The sequence below is a fragment of the Berghia stephanieae genome, chromosome 3 (genome assembly GCF_034508935.2).
Source record: "Berghia stephanieae isolate SIO BIC M18660-M18661 chromosome 3, UCSD_Bste_1.3, whole genome shotgun sequence".
In the NCBI taxonomy this organism is placed as follows: domain Eukaryota; kingdom Metazoa; phylum Mollusca; class Gastropoda; order Nudibranchia; family Aeolidiidae; genus Berghia; species Berghia stephanieae.
This window is the reverse complement of record NC_088362.1, coordinates 63,373,311-63,387,932: the sequence shown is the minus strand read 5'-3', so window position 1 is coordinate 63,387,932 and position 14,622 is coordinate 63,373,311. Positions and strand designations below refer to the sequence as shown.

Here is a 14,622-nt window from a genome sequence, read left to right as displayed (position 1 = left end):
ATGCTCAAAACGCTTTACAAGGGTCCCTGATCAACAGCAAAACGTAACATGTAGAACGAGGCACGACGCCTGTTAGGCGATATTACAATTTTTTCTAACAGAGAACGCTGTTAAAAGCCAAGTACTCATTTTACACCTGAGTATGGTGAGAGAATGTGAGTAAAGAGCCTATGCCAAGGACTTAACATCTATGCGCCAAGTGAGGCTCATCAAACCCAGGACCTTCCGATCCGAAAGCGAGTGCCAGACCACAAGACCACATAGTCGCACATATCCACTGAGCATGCTCAAAGTGCTTTACAAAGGGTCCCCGACCAGCAGCAACACATAACATGTAGAAATACATAGCCGCACATCATCAATGTCACTCATTCACTAGAGAGTTATCTCAATCTAATGCAATCATACCTCTTGCTTTTCCTTCATCTTCTTAGAGCTGAGCGGACTTGCCTCATTCATTTCCTGTTCTTTACGCTGTCGAAGGACAAACAGAGATAATGGTGTGACAAAAAATTACAAATTAAATTTTACATGTAGGTGATTTTCTAAGAAATCAGAACATCATTTATTGATGTATTTTTCATCAGATTTCACTTCTCTATTGTAGATGTAAATGTGATTTTGGAAACTTTAGTCAGAGCAAAATATATAAACTTGAGCTTTTATATAGCGTAATATCCACTAAACGTGCTCAAAGTGCTTTTACAAGGGATCCCTGGCCAACAGCAACATGTAGGACAGGACATGATGTCTGTTAGGTGATAATTCAATTTTTTTCAGACAGAGACAACGCTGTTAACGGCCAGGTACTCATTTTACACCTGAGTACGGTGAGAGAATGTGAGTAAAGAGTCTTTTCCAAGGACTCAACTATGTTTTGATGAGGCTCAAACCCAGGACATTCCGATCCGAAACCGATTGTCATACCACTAGACCACATAGCCGCACACAGTGATCTCTAAAGTAAAAAGTAACTTTCTCTTGCATTGTGTTGCAGATCATGATATTTTTGGGGGAAAAACACATCATGTCACAGCCATCTTTTCTGACCAGGAATTTACTGTTGTACTATGAAAAAAAAAAAAAAACAATAAAAATTTTGGCCAGAAAAATCGATCTTCAAATATCAATCGATAAAAATGACCCTCATTGTCAAAAGACTCTCAAACCTGGAACTTTAATAAAGTCTTCAGTGAGGTTCCAGGTTTGAGAGTTTTTGGCAAGATGAGGTTCATTTTAATCAATTGATATTTGGATGACGAGTTTTCTGGCCAAATTTTTTAATACATGGTTTTTATTTTTCGGAGAACAGCAGTTTAGATACCAAATCATTTTGGCAGGAAAACGGCCAAATTTGTACTGGCTTTTACCTTTTTAGACTTTGCCAGTCGAGAACTGAGTCTTTGCAGAAATGAGATTCGTCTGCTAGGAGATCTTGGTGATTTGAGGCTGCCATCTTTGTTGACACTCTTTCTCTTGTTTCTCATCACCACAGGAGGTTCGATAGCTGAAATTTACACAATGAAAAAGGTGTGTGATCATTTCTAAGTGGAGATTATTCGATTTTTAAAAAATCTACTATACATTCTATGTGGTCCCTGAAACTCGGCCATCATTCATTTTCTATAATTTAACCAATATAAAAAACTGCATATTTCGACTATAATTTTCATTTCTATTTTATTTCTCCTTTCTTAGAAGGACGAGAAGAGGAGGAGGCAGGGTGGAGGGGGAGGAGGATCGGCTGAAGAAGAAGAAGAAGAAGAAGAAGAAGAAGAAGAAGAAGAAGAAGAAGAAGAAGAAGAAGAAGAAGAAGAAGAAGAAGAAGAAGAAGAAGAAGAAGATGAAGAAGAACAAGAACAACAAGAACAACAAGAACAAGAAGAAGAAGAAGAAGGAGAAGGAGAAGAAGAAGGAGATATAAAGCTAGAACCGTTTATCAGAACACGATACATACTAGATGGGAGAACATCCTGTCTGAACAACTGGTAGAATTGTGCCAGATAGGCCACCATGGTCAACTTATCTGGCCCGTCTTGCTTGGCCATGTCTGTACCACACATCACAGGGGGGATACCGAGCTCTTGTTCTGATACGTTAAAGGCCTATGGATAGAAAGGAAAAGCCATTTTAAAATCTTTGTTTTGGGTGTAAATATCACACAAGATTAAATTCTTAATCTGATATATTAAAGACCTATGGAAGTAAAAATAAAAACTTGTATTAAAAAAGTTGTTTTAGGGGAAAATCTCAAAATATTAAGTTCTAGCTCTGCTACTTTAAAAAAAGAACAAATCAAAACAAGTTTTTGCTCTTCTGTAAACACAAATAATTACTCTTTCAGGGACTGCTTTGGGTATATTTTTTTTTAATCATCATTATAGTTAGTTTGAGATAGAAAGAAAGATATTACTTTAAGGAGTTTTTCACATTTGATTATTCTAAGGTCATAAGTATACAAAACAAATGAAAAAAAAGTTACTGTGATGTAATGACATACATTCCAACGTCTCTTAAATATTTAAATATAACAAATATAAATTGACAGACTTACCAACTGATTATTTGCAGCAACATCGGATTCCAGAAGGCAATTCATATCTCTGAGGACAAAAAAACATAAATTATTATGACAGCAAATATCAAATAAAGTAAACAGTTTTGTATGTTTTAAATTTTATTCCATACATTCACATATTTTTAAAATGAATTCTAAATTTTTAAAAAGAGCAGCTCAAATATCATAATCCTTCAGATCAATCAAAATAAATAAATAAATAAATAAATAAATAAATAAATAAATAAATAAATAAATAAATAAATAAATAAATAAATAAATAAATAAATAAATAAATAAATGAACGAACGAACGAACGAACGAACGAACGAACGAACGAATGAATGAACGAACGAACGAACGAACGAACGAACGAATGAATGAATGAATGAATGGATAAAAGAAAAGAAAAACGAAGAAATTAATTTATTTTTTTTCAAATTAAAATTGAAAAATGTATGAGGCACCATCTTTTTCCAGTCTCTTAATGTAATCTCATTTTGATTTTACATGTCCAAAGTTTACTGCAAAAATACCCACAACTTACATCAGTTCAGGTCGGAATGAGTGTATGAGAGCACACAGAGCAAGACCGCTCCTCCAGGACGATGTGAAATCTACAATATGGACGTCTCTGTACTTTCCAGTGTTCAACACTCGCTGACACCAACGCAGAATATTGTAACTGTCGATGATTTCTTCATCTGAGGAGGATTGAAGATTAATTCATATTCATATCAATGGAAATGGGTAGGTAAAACAAAAAGTAATAAACAAAAATAACTATAACAGCTTTTTAAAAAAGCAAAATACCAAACATGGAACGTTTCCGGTTCAAGACCCTTCTTCAGCCAACAACAACCAAAAAAAACAATAAACCTGTTTACATTACTTAAAAACCAGATGGAAATAGAGGACAAAAAACAAAACATTAAACTATAGCTTTGTAAAAAAAAACTAGAGCTTTTATATAACGCAATATCCACTAAATGTGCTCAAAGCGCTTTACAAAGGGTCCTTGACCAACAGCAACACATAACATGTAGAACAAGACATTAAGGGAGTTTGTGTGTAGAGGGATTTAAACCAAGATCAGTGGATTGCCTCTTGGTTTTGAACTCGACACAAGAGAAAACACTGGGATGAAATTGGACATCCTTAGAGGTTCAAAAATCAGTCACTTTTGGAAGTCTTACTAATTAACTTCCAGATACTGTTAAAAAATGTTTTTTGTTGTAAACTGAAAAGGGGTTTCAGCTGGAATGTACCATGTGGTAGATTTTGTTTATTGTTCACACTGCTTTAATCCAATCTTTAAAAAAAATTTAATCAATTCTATAGAGAGACTCTCTGAGACTAGCTCGTGTACATGTGGATGCCCAGAGCAGACGATAGAGTCCTTAGAGAATGCCAGGATGGGCCCAGCTGCACTGACCATGACCTAAGAGTCTGCTCCCCAGATGCTGTGGAGTGGTTTCGGTGTTGGAGCGACAAGCTATGATGATGAATCAATTCTAAGCAAAATAATATTTATTTTCATGCACAGTTGACAGTAAAGCTTGTATCCACTATCTCGTATTGATTAAACTGGTCGGTTATCATGAATGGGAAGAATGTACACGTCAACCAGACTCACTGTTTCTGGGTTTCTTGACAGGCACGCTGACATCTGCCTCTTCGTCATCCTCATTCTCATTAAACTCTCCTCCTTCATAATACTGCCTGACTTGAAATGGCTTCACACATTTACGGTTGAGATTGGGGTACCTGAGAAATGACAAATGAACAGCTTTTACGGGGTACCTGAGAAATGACAAATGAACAGCTTTTGATAATAAAAAAAGTGAGATGGCAATTATTTCTATTTGGGCAAATTCAAGCCGAGTTATGATCAATTTACATTATCACGGAACACAAATATTGACCAATTACCAAATTGACGACTGTCACACAAAACAAAGGAAGATGGTGAGATGTTTGGATAAATTACTACTTGATCTATGATTGAAAATGCCAGGAATTATTATTATGGTTTAAGTGAATCTCAAAAAGTTCAGAATAAAAAAAACTCTGGCTGATAATAAAATAAGATAGTTGTTCTTTCTTTTTTAAAAGATAAAATTGGATAAAAGTCAGAAATATAACAAGTCATTCTCATGCATATCTGTAGGTTTCTAGAGCTGTAGATATATGGACTACAGTATAAATGATTTACATTATAATTCATCATTTGATAACAACAAGAAATGAAGTGAGTAGGAATTGCCGGAAGACAAAAGAGAATATAAACTTTGCTGCGGCGATGGGGGCTCGAACCCGTTTGCAATCGTGGATAGCTCATACGGTAAAGTCGCGCTCTCCCCGGCCAGGCGGAGTTGTCGAATCAGTAAGGTCACAGGTTCGAGCCCCCATCACCGCTGCAAAGTTTTTATTCTCTATTGTCTTCTGGCACTTTCCCACTCACTTCATTTCTTGTTGTTATCAACATAAGTGCCTGCTCTACTCACTTTTCTGAATTAAAAATTCATCATTTGAAATGGTTAAAATCACAAAACTAACAGTGACCTCACCTTGTGTTAGGGTCAATGCTGTATTGAGTAAAGTTTTTGTGAAGGTAGTTTGGGGTCGTCTGTGACAGGACAGTGTAAATACTCTCCCTTTCTGCCAGCACCTGGAGGGGCTTCATATTTCCTGATGCCCAGCTACGGATCATCCAGGCAGCATCAAAAGCTCCTAGAAACCCACGAGCACATCCTGAACCTGTGGGCCAAAATGGCTGAAAGGAGATGATACAGAGTTTCGTCAAGTTTGAATCATCTTCTTATCAAAAAGTAAAATAGTAAATTTTGAAATGAGTAAATAAAATAAATTTAAAATAAAGTTCCTTTAATCTCATGAAGGAGAAATTTTGTCTTTAAAAAAGACCACGATAAAAGAGGTGTCAGTCAATGTGCAATGTCAAAAAGTGACCAATAGGGTCTAAATATATTGTCAAAGAGATGCCCACTGCGGTGCTTGAACCCGTGTCCCCTGATATAAGTATAGTATCTTAACCACTCAGCCTTCTCACCCCCAAATATCAGACCATTTTATATATGTAATCCTTAATATTCATGTTTGTAATGGTTGCATCATACTAGTGATACATGCAAATTTGTATAACTGGGAACTGAGAGTCAAAGCACAATAGTGATCTTCTTCATTGTGGAAATTCTTTGAACTCTTAAAGCATGTTTGCTCATTACATATCTGATCTGTGATAAATCAACCCATTAAACCTACAAGCAGTGAGAGTTTCCCATCAACAATACATAGTAATATGGGAATAACTTTATTTTCTTAGCACTCTTACAAGCAATTTTAAAAAGAATTAAAATTTAAAATTGAGCTTTTATATAGCGCAATATCCAATAAATATGCTCAAAGCGCTTTACAAGGGGTCCCTGAAAAACAGCAACATGTAGAACGAGACATGACGCCTGTCAGGCAATATGACATTTTTTTCCGGACAGAAACAACGCTGTTAGCAGCTAGATACTCATTTTACACCTTAGTATGGTGAGAGAGTGTGAGTAAAGAGCCTTTTCCAAGAACTCAACAATGCGTCGAGCAAGACTCGAACTCAGGACCTTCTGATCCGAAAGCGAGTGTCACACCACTTGACCATATAGCCTATCTTTCCTTAAAAAACTAGTGAAAAAGTTTAGATTTATATAACATGCACTATTGAGACCTTTATGAATGGACTACAGACTATCAAAGAGGACACATTGTTCTTTTTTTCTTTTGGAAGCGCAGCATAGACAGTAATGCTTAGTCTGTTTAAAGTGAGGTGCAACATGAGTTTGTATTTAATTATCATAAAAAAAGACTAATCTACCTCCAACAAACTGTCCCCAACAAGCCCCATGAGTAAGTGATGCCCATTCTTCAGTATAAACCTGGAGGCATTGTCAGCAGCAAACATGGAGGTGAAATCAAACATGGCCACGTCTGCTTGCCCATAGTGATTGACGGCGTAGTCTAGATTGGGCAGCTGGTAGTTGGTGGAGAAATTGGCTGCTTCCTTGGCATAGGAGAGTAGTCTGTCTTGATTGACGTTGGACCGGTCGAGTAGAGTTATGGTGTCGCTGTGGTCCTGGAATTGAATAAAATTATAATTTGGATGGTTAAAGGGGGTCAGCGTGACTCAGCAGTACGGTCTTTGCTGCGTACCCAAAAAGGTACCGAGTTCGATCACCCGCCGTTGCACTGTTTGACCTTGAGCAAGTCACCTCGCCCTAGCTCAAATTAGGATGCCTGCACTGCGGCTGACGCCTGGGTTATTCCAGTCTTCCCTTGGAATAGACCCTAGAGAATACTTTCCCTTATGGGATGAATAAAGGGAATTTTATTTTTTATTTATTTTTAAAACTTAGGAATAATGAATATTTTATTTTTTAAAAACAAAAAAAATGGAGTCTATCCTAATTGATATTTGAACGGTGGAGGAGAGAAACGGTGTCACTGTAGTCCTGGAATTGAATAAATACATTTACAGTTTTAATGGATAAACACAAAAATATTTTTTTACAGTTTGTCCATTTGGTGTAGTAGATTGGGAATCTAATAGTTTTGTCGAGAGTTTGGACGGTTAAAAAAAAAGTAAGAATATTGAACATTTCATAACAAAAATAATTCACCTATGAGGTGTGGTGGTGGCACAGTCTTTGGACTCGACACGCCAACCAAGATAATTCTGAGCTGTTATTAGACACCTCTACAGTGTGTCATCAGGAAAAGCATTTTGCAAACATTATATTTTGTCCACCCAGCAAAGATTTGATAGCTAGGTTGGTTAAAAAATTGTCATTAAGAGATATAAAGCACATTGGTTTTTATAACAGACAATAGCAGTTGCTTGCTATCCTTTGGATTAGATGCATGTGTATCATAAAATACTATAGGCTGGATCTAAAAGACCAAGCTACTGTTGGGTGGACAGGGGGTAAGAAAAAAGTTCTCAACTGCACCCGGGATTGATCAATATTTGGTCCCTTTGTTTGTGAACGAATGCACTTTCAACTAAGATCATGGGAGCCCTAGTATGTTAGATCTTATGTAAATAGTGCAGAGAAAGAAAAAAAAAACCCAATACAATTAAAAATTTCCCTTCATCTCACCTCTTTCAACACGCCTTTCTCCAGCAAACTGGCTTTCTTGGCCGTCATGACAAAGTAATGTGTGTCATCTTTGTAGTATACAATGTTTTCCAGGTCAATGCGTGTCGACTCTTTCAAGTCGTGAAAGAACTTTTGATTGAATATAAAGGCCACCCCGCTGATTTCCTCCACTCTGGCCTCCTCCTGCGTGTTACGATTGATGAAGTTGGCCGTGATAGCAATGGCCAGCTTGCCTCGGAATTCTTTCCTCTTGAAACCTGAAGGAAATAACATAAAAAGAAATCAAAAATGCATTGAAATGAAATAAAAATCAAATTCCTTCTTTTCATCCCTCATGGGTAGTGTTGGGCATATCGTATCAAAATATCGATATATCAATATTAATGACAATATCGAATCATATCGATTTCAAAATGCCATATCAAAATCGATATATATTATGCTCGCAGTTTACCAGGGCTGCCGGATAGCCACGTGCTTGGTCAAAATCGGACAAACAGAGAAAACTTTCTTCATTTCTTGTTATTATCAACTTATAATAATAGAGCTAAATCAACACAAAATCAATTTACTATGAAAAACAATGGAGATACGAAGAACTTTTTCGTGAATAGAGGTATTGGAGGTTGGGAGGGAGGGAGGGGGGGGGGGGAAGACAAGTACGTTTATCAAAGTTTTTTATCAATTTTCGATATATCGATATTGCATCGAAAAATATCAATATTTCAAGTGACAAAATATTGTATCGTATCGATATCAAAATTTTGTGATATCGTCCAAAACTACCAATGGGTAATTTGTCTTTCGTGTCTTTCTACTCTAAGGGAAGACTGGAATAACCCAGGCATCAGTCGTGGTGCAGCGTTGCAAAGTAAGCCAGGGCAAGGTCACTTTCTCAAGGTACCACAAGTAATTGAACTCAGGACCTCCTGCATACAAAGGAAAGATCACACAATCCTACATTGATATCATATATCAAATGCTATTAGATATATATATTAGATATATATAAGATATATATATATATTAGATATATTATTAATGGATCTATAAGGAAAAAGTATCTTGACCCTCTATTAAATCTTCTTAAAGTACAACTTATCTAAAAATACAAAAATCGTATCTTTCCACAAAAAAATTATCAACTGCAGAGGATTACAAAATGATAAAATGATTATTTTCCCATTCATTTTGTTTTCCAAGAAATAATCGTTATCACTTATCTCATTGTGTGTGTGTGTGTGTGTGTGTGTGTGCGTGTGTGTGTGAGAGGAGGTGGGTAAGGAGTATATCGGCATATTGTCTCAATGAGGTATTTAAAATATGCCTTGCAAAAAAGGTCAAATGGGACATTGGTCTTGGTTGTTGATGTATGGGTTATTCCAGTCTTCCCGTAAAGACAAATTACACCCTGGGTGGTGAATGATGGGAGCATCATTTCGTTTTCATTTTAAACATTTATAGCATTTTCCTTTGTCTTTTTATCTGTCTCTTGTCTTTTTTTTTAATCCTTTCATTTGCATGGTTTTTGTTATTTTTATTTTGTATTGGAATTCATTGTTGGATTGTCTCAGTATTTGTTAGTTTTACATGAGGTAGAGGAAATTCACAAAATAAAAAGACTAGACTGTCTTGTCCTGAATGTTCTCTACACCATTCACATTTCAACACATCCACAACAGTACGAGTCAGTCTGATAAACAGAAGATGTGTTACCTGGCAAGGTGTTCCTCTTTCCATCGGCACCAATCAAGACATCAAAGACAAATTCTGACAGGACATGATTCGCAGGATCCACATTGCACCGCCAGCCAATATCTGAAGGAGAAAAGCAATGATAAAAAAAAAATCAAACAAAAAAGAACATGTTTAAAATTAAAGCCACAGGCAAACTAAAAATCTGTATTTTTTTCTTCAAAAATTTTGTTTAAAATCATTACTTTAATAAATTCCCTCTTTTAAATGATTTTTAATCATTATCAATTCTTTTAGCAAATAATATTTCAACTTTTGTTTTAAAGATCGCATCTATATGGAAAAAATCCAGATTTCGAAGAGTTTGACTTCGACTTCCCTGATAAATATTTTGTTTCTTTTATATCAAACAAACCTTCAAAGGTGCAAGGTGGAAACAGGTATACCTTTTTCTCTTACTGTTTCATAAAAAAAATTTTTTAAAACAAAAAAAGCAACACCTTACTATACAAATCGCTTACCACTGGACTGATCTTCTGGGGGTTCGACCAGCCCTTCAAAAGCTACATTGACGTGGACCTCGACACCTACCAACAATGCCACCTTCATCAGGATACACTGTAGTTGACGGATACCTGGGAGTGGGAAATATAAAATGTAAATGGAGGAAGTCTTTAATTGTCTCTCATTTGCTTTGATAAAAAAAAAAAAATGAAGAAAGCAAGTATTTTAAACTTAATAAAATTTGTGTCAAAATGAGACATTGGATGTTAAAATGAAAGCAAAAAATAAACTCACTAATGTGATCGATGGATCCTGCACAAAACTTGCCAAAGAACTTCTTGGCCCCAAGGTTCCTGAGATCTGTGATGAGGTAAGGCCATAGATGTAAGACGTTGTTACGGGAGAATCGGTCCCTTTTCTCCACGACGACAGTCTTAGCACCCAGGAATGCACACTCTATGGCAGTGCGCAAGCCGCAGGGACCGGCACCTATCACAAGAACCTGGTCAAATGGAAGGAAAATAATTAAAAATTATCATTTCACAAAACTGGTTGGTCATACCATAAGGATTAAGTCATCACAGCTTTTTTATTTCTTTCTTCCTTTCCTTTTTTTTTTTTTTTTTTTGGAGTGGAGGGAGGGGGGAGGGGGGGGGAGGACACAAAAATGGGTTGGCTTTTTTTTTTCTTCTTGTACTTTTCTTTCTGTGTGTCAGGCATTGTTTCACATGACCTTTATATTTATCTTACACCAGTGCCTGCTCTCTAATTTGTCACTATGAATCCCAAAGACTTTTTACAACCTTTTAGCTGCAAATAGAATGTCTGATCCTACCAGGATGGGGTGGGGGGGTAAGGTGGCCAAGTGATTAAGACATTCTACTGCGACCCAAAAGGTCTCGGGTTTGAGTGCTGCTTCAGGCATGTTTCATTCCCTCACCCCTCCCCCTTCTCTCTCTCTCTCTCTCTCTCTCTCTCTCTCTCTCTCTCTCTCTCTCTCTCTCTCTATATATATATATATATATATATATATATATATATATATATAATTATATATATTATATATATATATCACACACACACACACACACACACACACACAGAGGCAAGATTATAAACCCATAATTTGCTCATCTTGGACACAATGGATGATTCCTGTTGACATCAGACATTTGTATGACGGGTTGTCTATATTCATTCACGGAAACCGTAGGCAACGGACAGCATCTGACGATGTCGATGTCCTACAGAGTAGCAGAATTTACCACCATTGACACAATGACTTACCCTCATGTCTTTGGCTGCTTGTCCGCGTTTGTAGTCCCTATGGGCAGCCCTCTTGTCCAGCTTGGACCACAGAGCCTGCCCCTTCCAGGATCCGGCCAGCTTGCCTTTGAGGGCATTGTAGAAATGGTGGTGGTCGGCATGACGCAGACCTGGACACAGAAATATGCATGTCATAATTTTATTAATATTAGTAATAGTAAAACACTCACCAGTAATGCCTGCCAGACCAATCCAACCAGCACACAAAACTGTGTGCTACCGTATTCATTTGTAACAGGTTAAAGAGAATTTAATGAGGGAACTACTAATCCCCCGACTGGTTGTCTAAAAAAAAAAAATTGATTAAGAACCAAATAATGTTTAATAAAAAGTTTTTATTGTTTTTGTTATTGCATTGGCTGAAGAAGGCTTTTGAGCCCGAAACATTCCGTGTTTGGTATTTTTTTGTTGTCTTTTAAAGCTATTATATTCATTTTTGTTGATTACTTATTACATAGAGTAACAAACTCATAAACTTCTAGCAGCTTAGTATCACTTTGACCAATAAACTTGGACGTTACAAGATTTCGCAATGACCTGCTGAGTTCAAATTTCAAATACGTGTAACCAAAAGCAGAAAAATAGGTAATTTGAGACAAAATCGTGTCAAACATTAAACTGACCAGTAAGTCACTAAGAATTTACTAAAACCTGATCTTCAGTCCAGTCTAATATCTGTGAGGATGGCTGAGAAAACCCGGGAAGATGCGGCAAGTTTCGATTCGAGATTTGAGCCGAAATCGAAAATAAAGACAAAGTGTTTCCCAACATAGCAACAAATTTTATTCAGAAAAAAAAAAATATAACTTGGGTTCTAATAGACATAGAAAGAAAATTTAAAGTGGTAAATGGTCAGAAAGATGTGGTTTACACCACTGCATACATAACTCAATTTATGAAATTTACCCAGCTTTCCGGGGTTCTCTCAGCCAGCAACACATAAGTCAGACAGTCTTGTTAGTGGTAGTGAAATGTGTCTTTTATCAGATAAAGAAGCCGTGTGTACCCACCTTTGAATAAAGTTTGTCACACTTTTTACAAATAATTTTTAATGAATAGCACCAATCATGAAAGTGAGTAATGAATTTAACTCACTCAACCCTAACACCGACTATTATATCCGTAGTATACCCGGGGTTACTTTTACCCCATGCCTATTTATAACATTTTTCTGAGACAAATTATAGGCGTAGTATCAAAGCTAATGTTCTTAATTTGTACATGTTAATGGTAGTAATAAAACTATGTACATATACTCAATTTAAATATATTTTTTCCAATTTTGAAAAGTAGCAAAAATCTCTAGGATTCAGTGAGTTAATCAGAGGCCTAAACGCGTAATTGAGAACCAACATGCGTAATTTTCCTAATTTTCCGCAAGCAAGATACGTAATACTTGGCAGGCATGTAATGTTCAATGTGATTCCCCCAATTTCTTCATTGATTATTCCCTCAGCAAGTCGTATGGAATCAAATGTCTATTTCATACAGTACAATTCGCCTGTATGGCACCCTTATGTACTAGCACTCTTACCATATCCGTGACGTCCTATATACCAGGTACTCAGGTACTCATTCATGCCTGTCATTGAAGTACGTGTAAAGTGCCTCACAAAAGGTCACAAGGCTAGGGCATTTGTTTTGTCACCCGACTATCCATACATCATCACACCCAAAATCGCTGACTTCATTACCAAATGAATCAGCTCGAATGGCTGAGCTACCCACAGCATTACTACGGCAAAAGTCATGAAGATGCATGGTGATAATAGAGATAGAGATAAAATAGGAAGGAAGAAATACCCCCCCCCCCCCCCCCCAAAAAAAAAAAACCAAAAAAAAAAAAACCTTCACTTCATTCTATACAGCTGCCTACTTGAACATTCAAAAATTCGTAGTTTCCAAGGGAAGACAAAGAAAAAGTCACTTTAGATAGCTTTAGCAAAATAATAAATTGCCATCATCATGATCCAAAAAATGCTCCAAGGTCCTCAATAATATAGGTTTTAAGGAACTAGACTTTCGTTTTAAACAAGATTTATTGAGTCAAAGGTGTGCAGTTCTGTAGACAAAGCCAAAAATTCGTAACTCTACGAATTTTTCGCAGTATTAGGCAGGTCTGTGATAGAGTAAAATGCCAAAAGTGTCAAAAAGTTGTTTTTTTTTTAACTGAGACTTCGTGGACAGGAAAGGGAAAGGGGGGGGGGGGGGGGGTAAATATGTAGATTCATTATTTATCCGCATAAAAGATCAAATGTGATTAACAATTGTGTTTGAGATGAAGTCTTGTCGATGTTTGTTGTCAAAAAGAAATCCCCATTATCTATGATTTATCGTGTTTACATTTTGTGTAAGATGGAGAGCTGACAAAGGGGATTTGGGATTGAAATCACGTCAAAAACTGTGTCAATGGATACTTGGTACAAAGAATTAAATGACGATGATGATGATGATGATGATGATGATGATGATGATGAAGATGGTGGTGGTGATGATGATGATGATGATGATGATGATGATGATGATGGTGGTGGTGATGGTGATGATGATGATGATGATGATGATGATGATGATGATGATGACGATGATGATGATGATGATGGTGGTGGTGGTGGTGATGATGACGATGATGATGATGATGATGGTGATGATGATGATGATGATGATGATGATGATGATGATGATGATGATGATGATGATGATGATGATGATGTGATGATGGATGGTGGTGGTGGTGAGGATGATGATGATGGATGATGATGATGATGATGATGATGATGATGTGTGATGATGATGATGATGATGATGATGATGATGATGATGATGATGATGATGGTGGTGATGATGATGATGATGATGATGATGATGATGATGATGATGATGATGACGATATATCCTTTCTTACCGGTGAGATCCACCAGCTGGTTGAATGTAGAGAGAATAGATTTACAGGTGACGGCCGTGACAAACTGGTCAAAAACGTGTTCCACCGAGGCGCTGATGTCCTCCACGGAATGACCTCCCCCCGACGACGTCTGGTGGTGGTTGTGGTGGTTGTGGCTGTTGTGGTGGTGGCTGTGGCGGTGGTGGTGATGATGTTGATGTAGGTGCTGGCTCGTCATTGTCTGGGTGAGTGATGTAGATCACTCCTTGTGCTCACATCCTTGTAGACAGTTTTAATCTCATCAGCGCTCTACTGTGAGCGATTTTTGTACTGGTGGACAATTCTGGAAGGGAAGAATTGAGGAGAGATATATAATGAAAGGATGAGATTAAAAGCCGTTCTGTAGTACTTTGGGAGGGGGGGGGGGAACATATTAAAAAATGTGGCCCGAAAAACTCGTCCTTCAAATATCAATCGATTTAAATGACCCTCAT

The 14,622-nt window shown here is 36.9% G+C and overlaps 1 protein-coding gene across 1 annotated transcript in view; it reads right to left on the bottom strand.

Moving 5' to 3' along the window:
* The window catches only part of LOC144968177 (uncharacterized), a 106,344-nt gene that overhangs the window by 33,392 nt on the left and 58,330 nt on the right, over positions 1 to 14,622 (bottom strand). The window contains exons 3-16 of the mRNA XM_078906266.1: positions 14,150 to 14,471; positions 11,206 to 11,354; positions 10,213 to 10,420; positions 9,936 to 10,049; positions 9,436 to 9,537; positions 7,720 to 7,976; positions 6,438 to 6,695; positions 5,128 to 5,333; positions 4,194 to 4,324; positions 3,105 to 3,261; positions 2,555 to 2,603; positions 1,958 to 2,105; positions 1,371 to 1,507; positions 409 to 474 (exon numbers count right to left, since the gene is read on the bottom strand). Coding sequence (XP_078762392.1) covers positions 409 to 474; positions 1,371 to 1,507; positions 1,958 to 2,105; positions 2,555 to 2,603; positions 3,105 to 3,261; positions 4,194 to 4,324; positions 5,128 to 5,333; positions 6,438 to 6,695; positions 7,720 to 7,976; positions 9,436 to 9,537; positions 9,936 to 10,049; positions 10,213 to 10,420; positions 11,206 to 11,354; positions 14,150 to 14,366 — 2,199 coding nt within the window. The 5' untranslated portion in view covers positions 14,367 to 14,471. The remainder of the gene's footprint in view (positions 1 to 408; positions 475 to 1,370; positions 1,508 to 1,957; positions 2,106 to 2,554; positions 2,604 to 3,104; positions 3,262 to 4,193; positions 4,325 to 5,127; positions 5,334 to 6,437; positions 6,696 to 7,719; positions 7,977 to 9,435; positions 9,538 to 9,935; positions 10,050 to 10,212; positions 10,421 to 11,205; positions 11,355 to 14,149; positions 14,472 to 14,622) is intronic.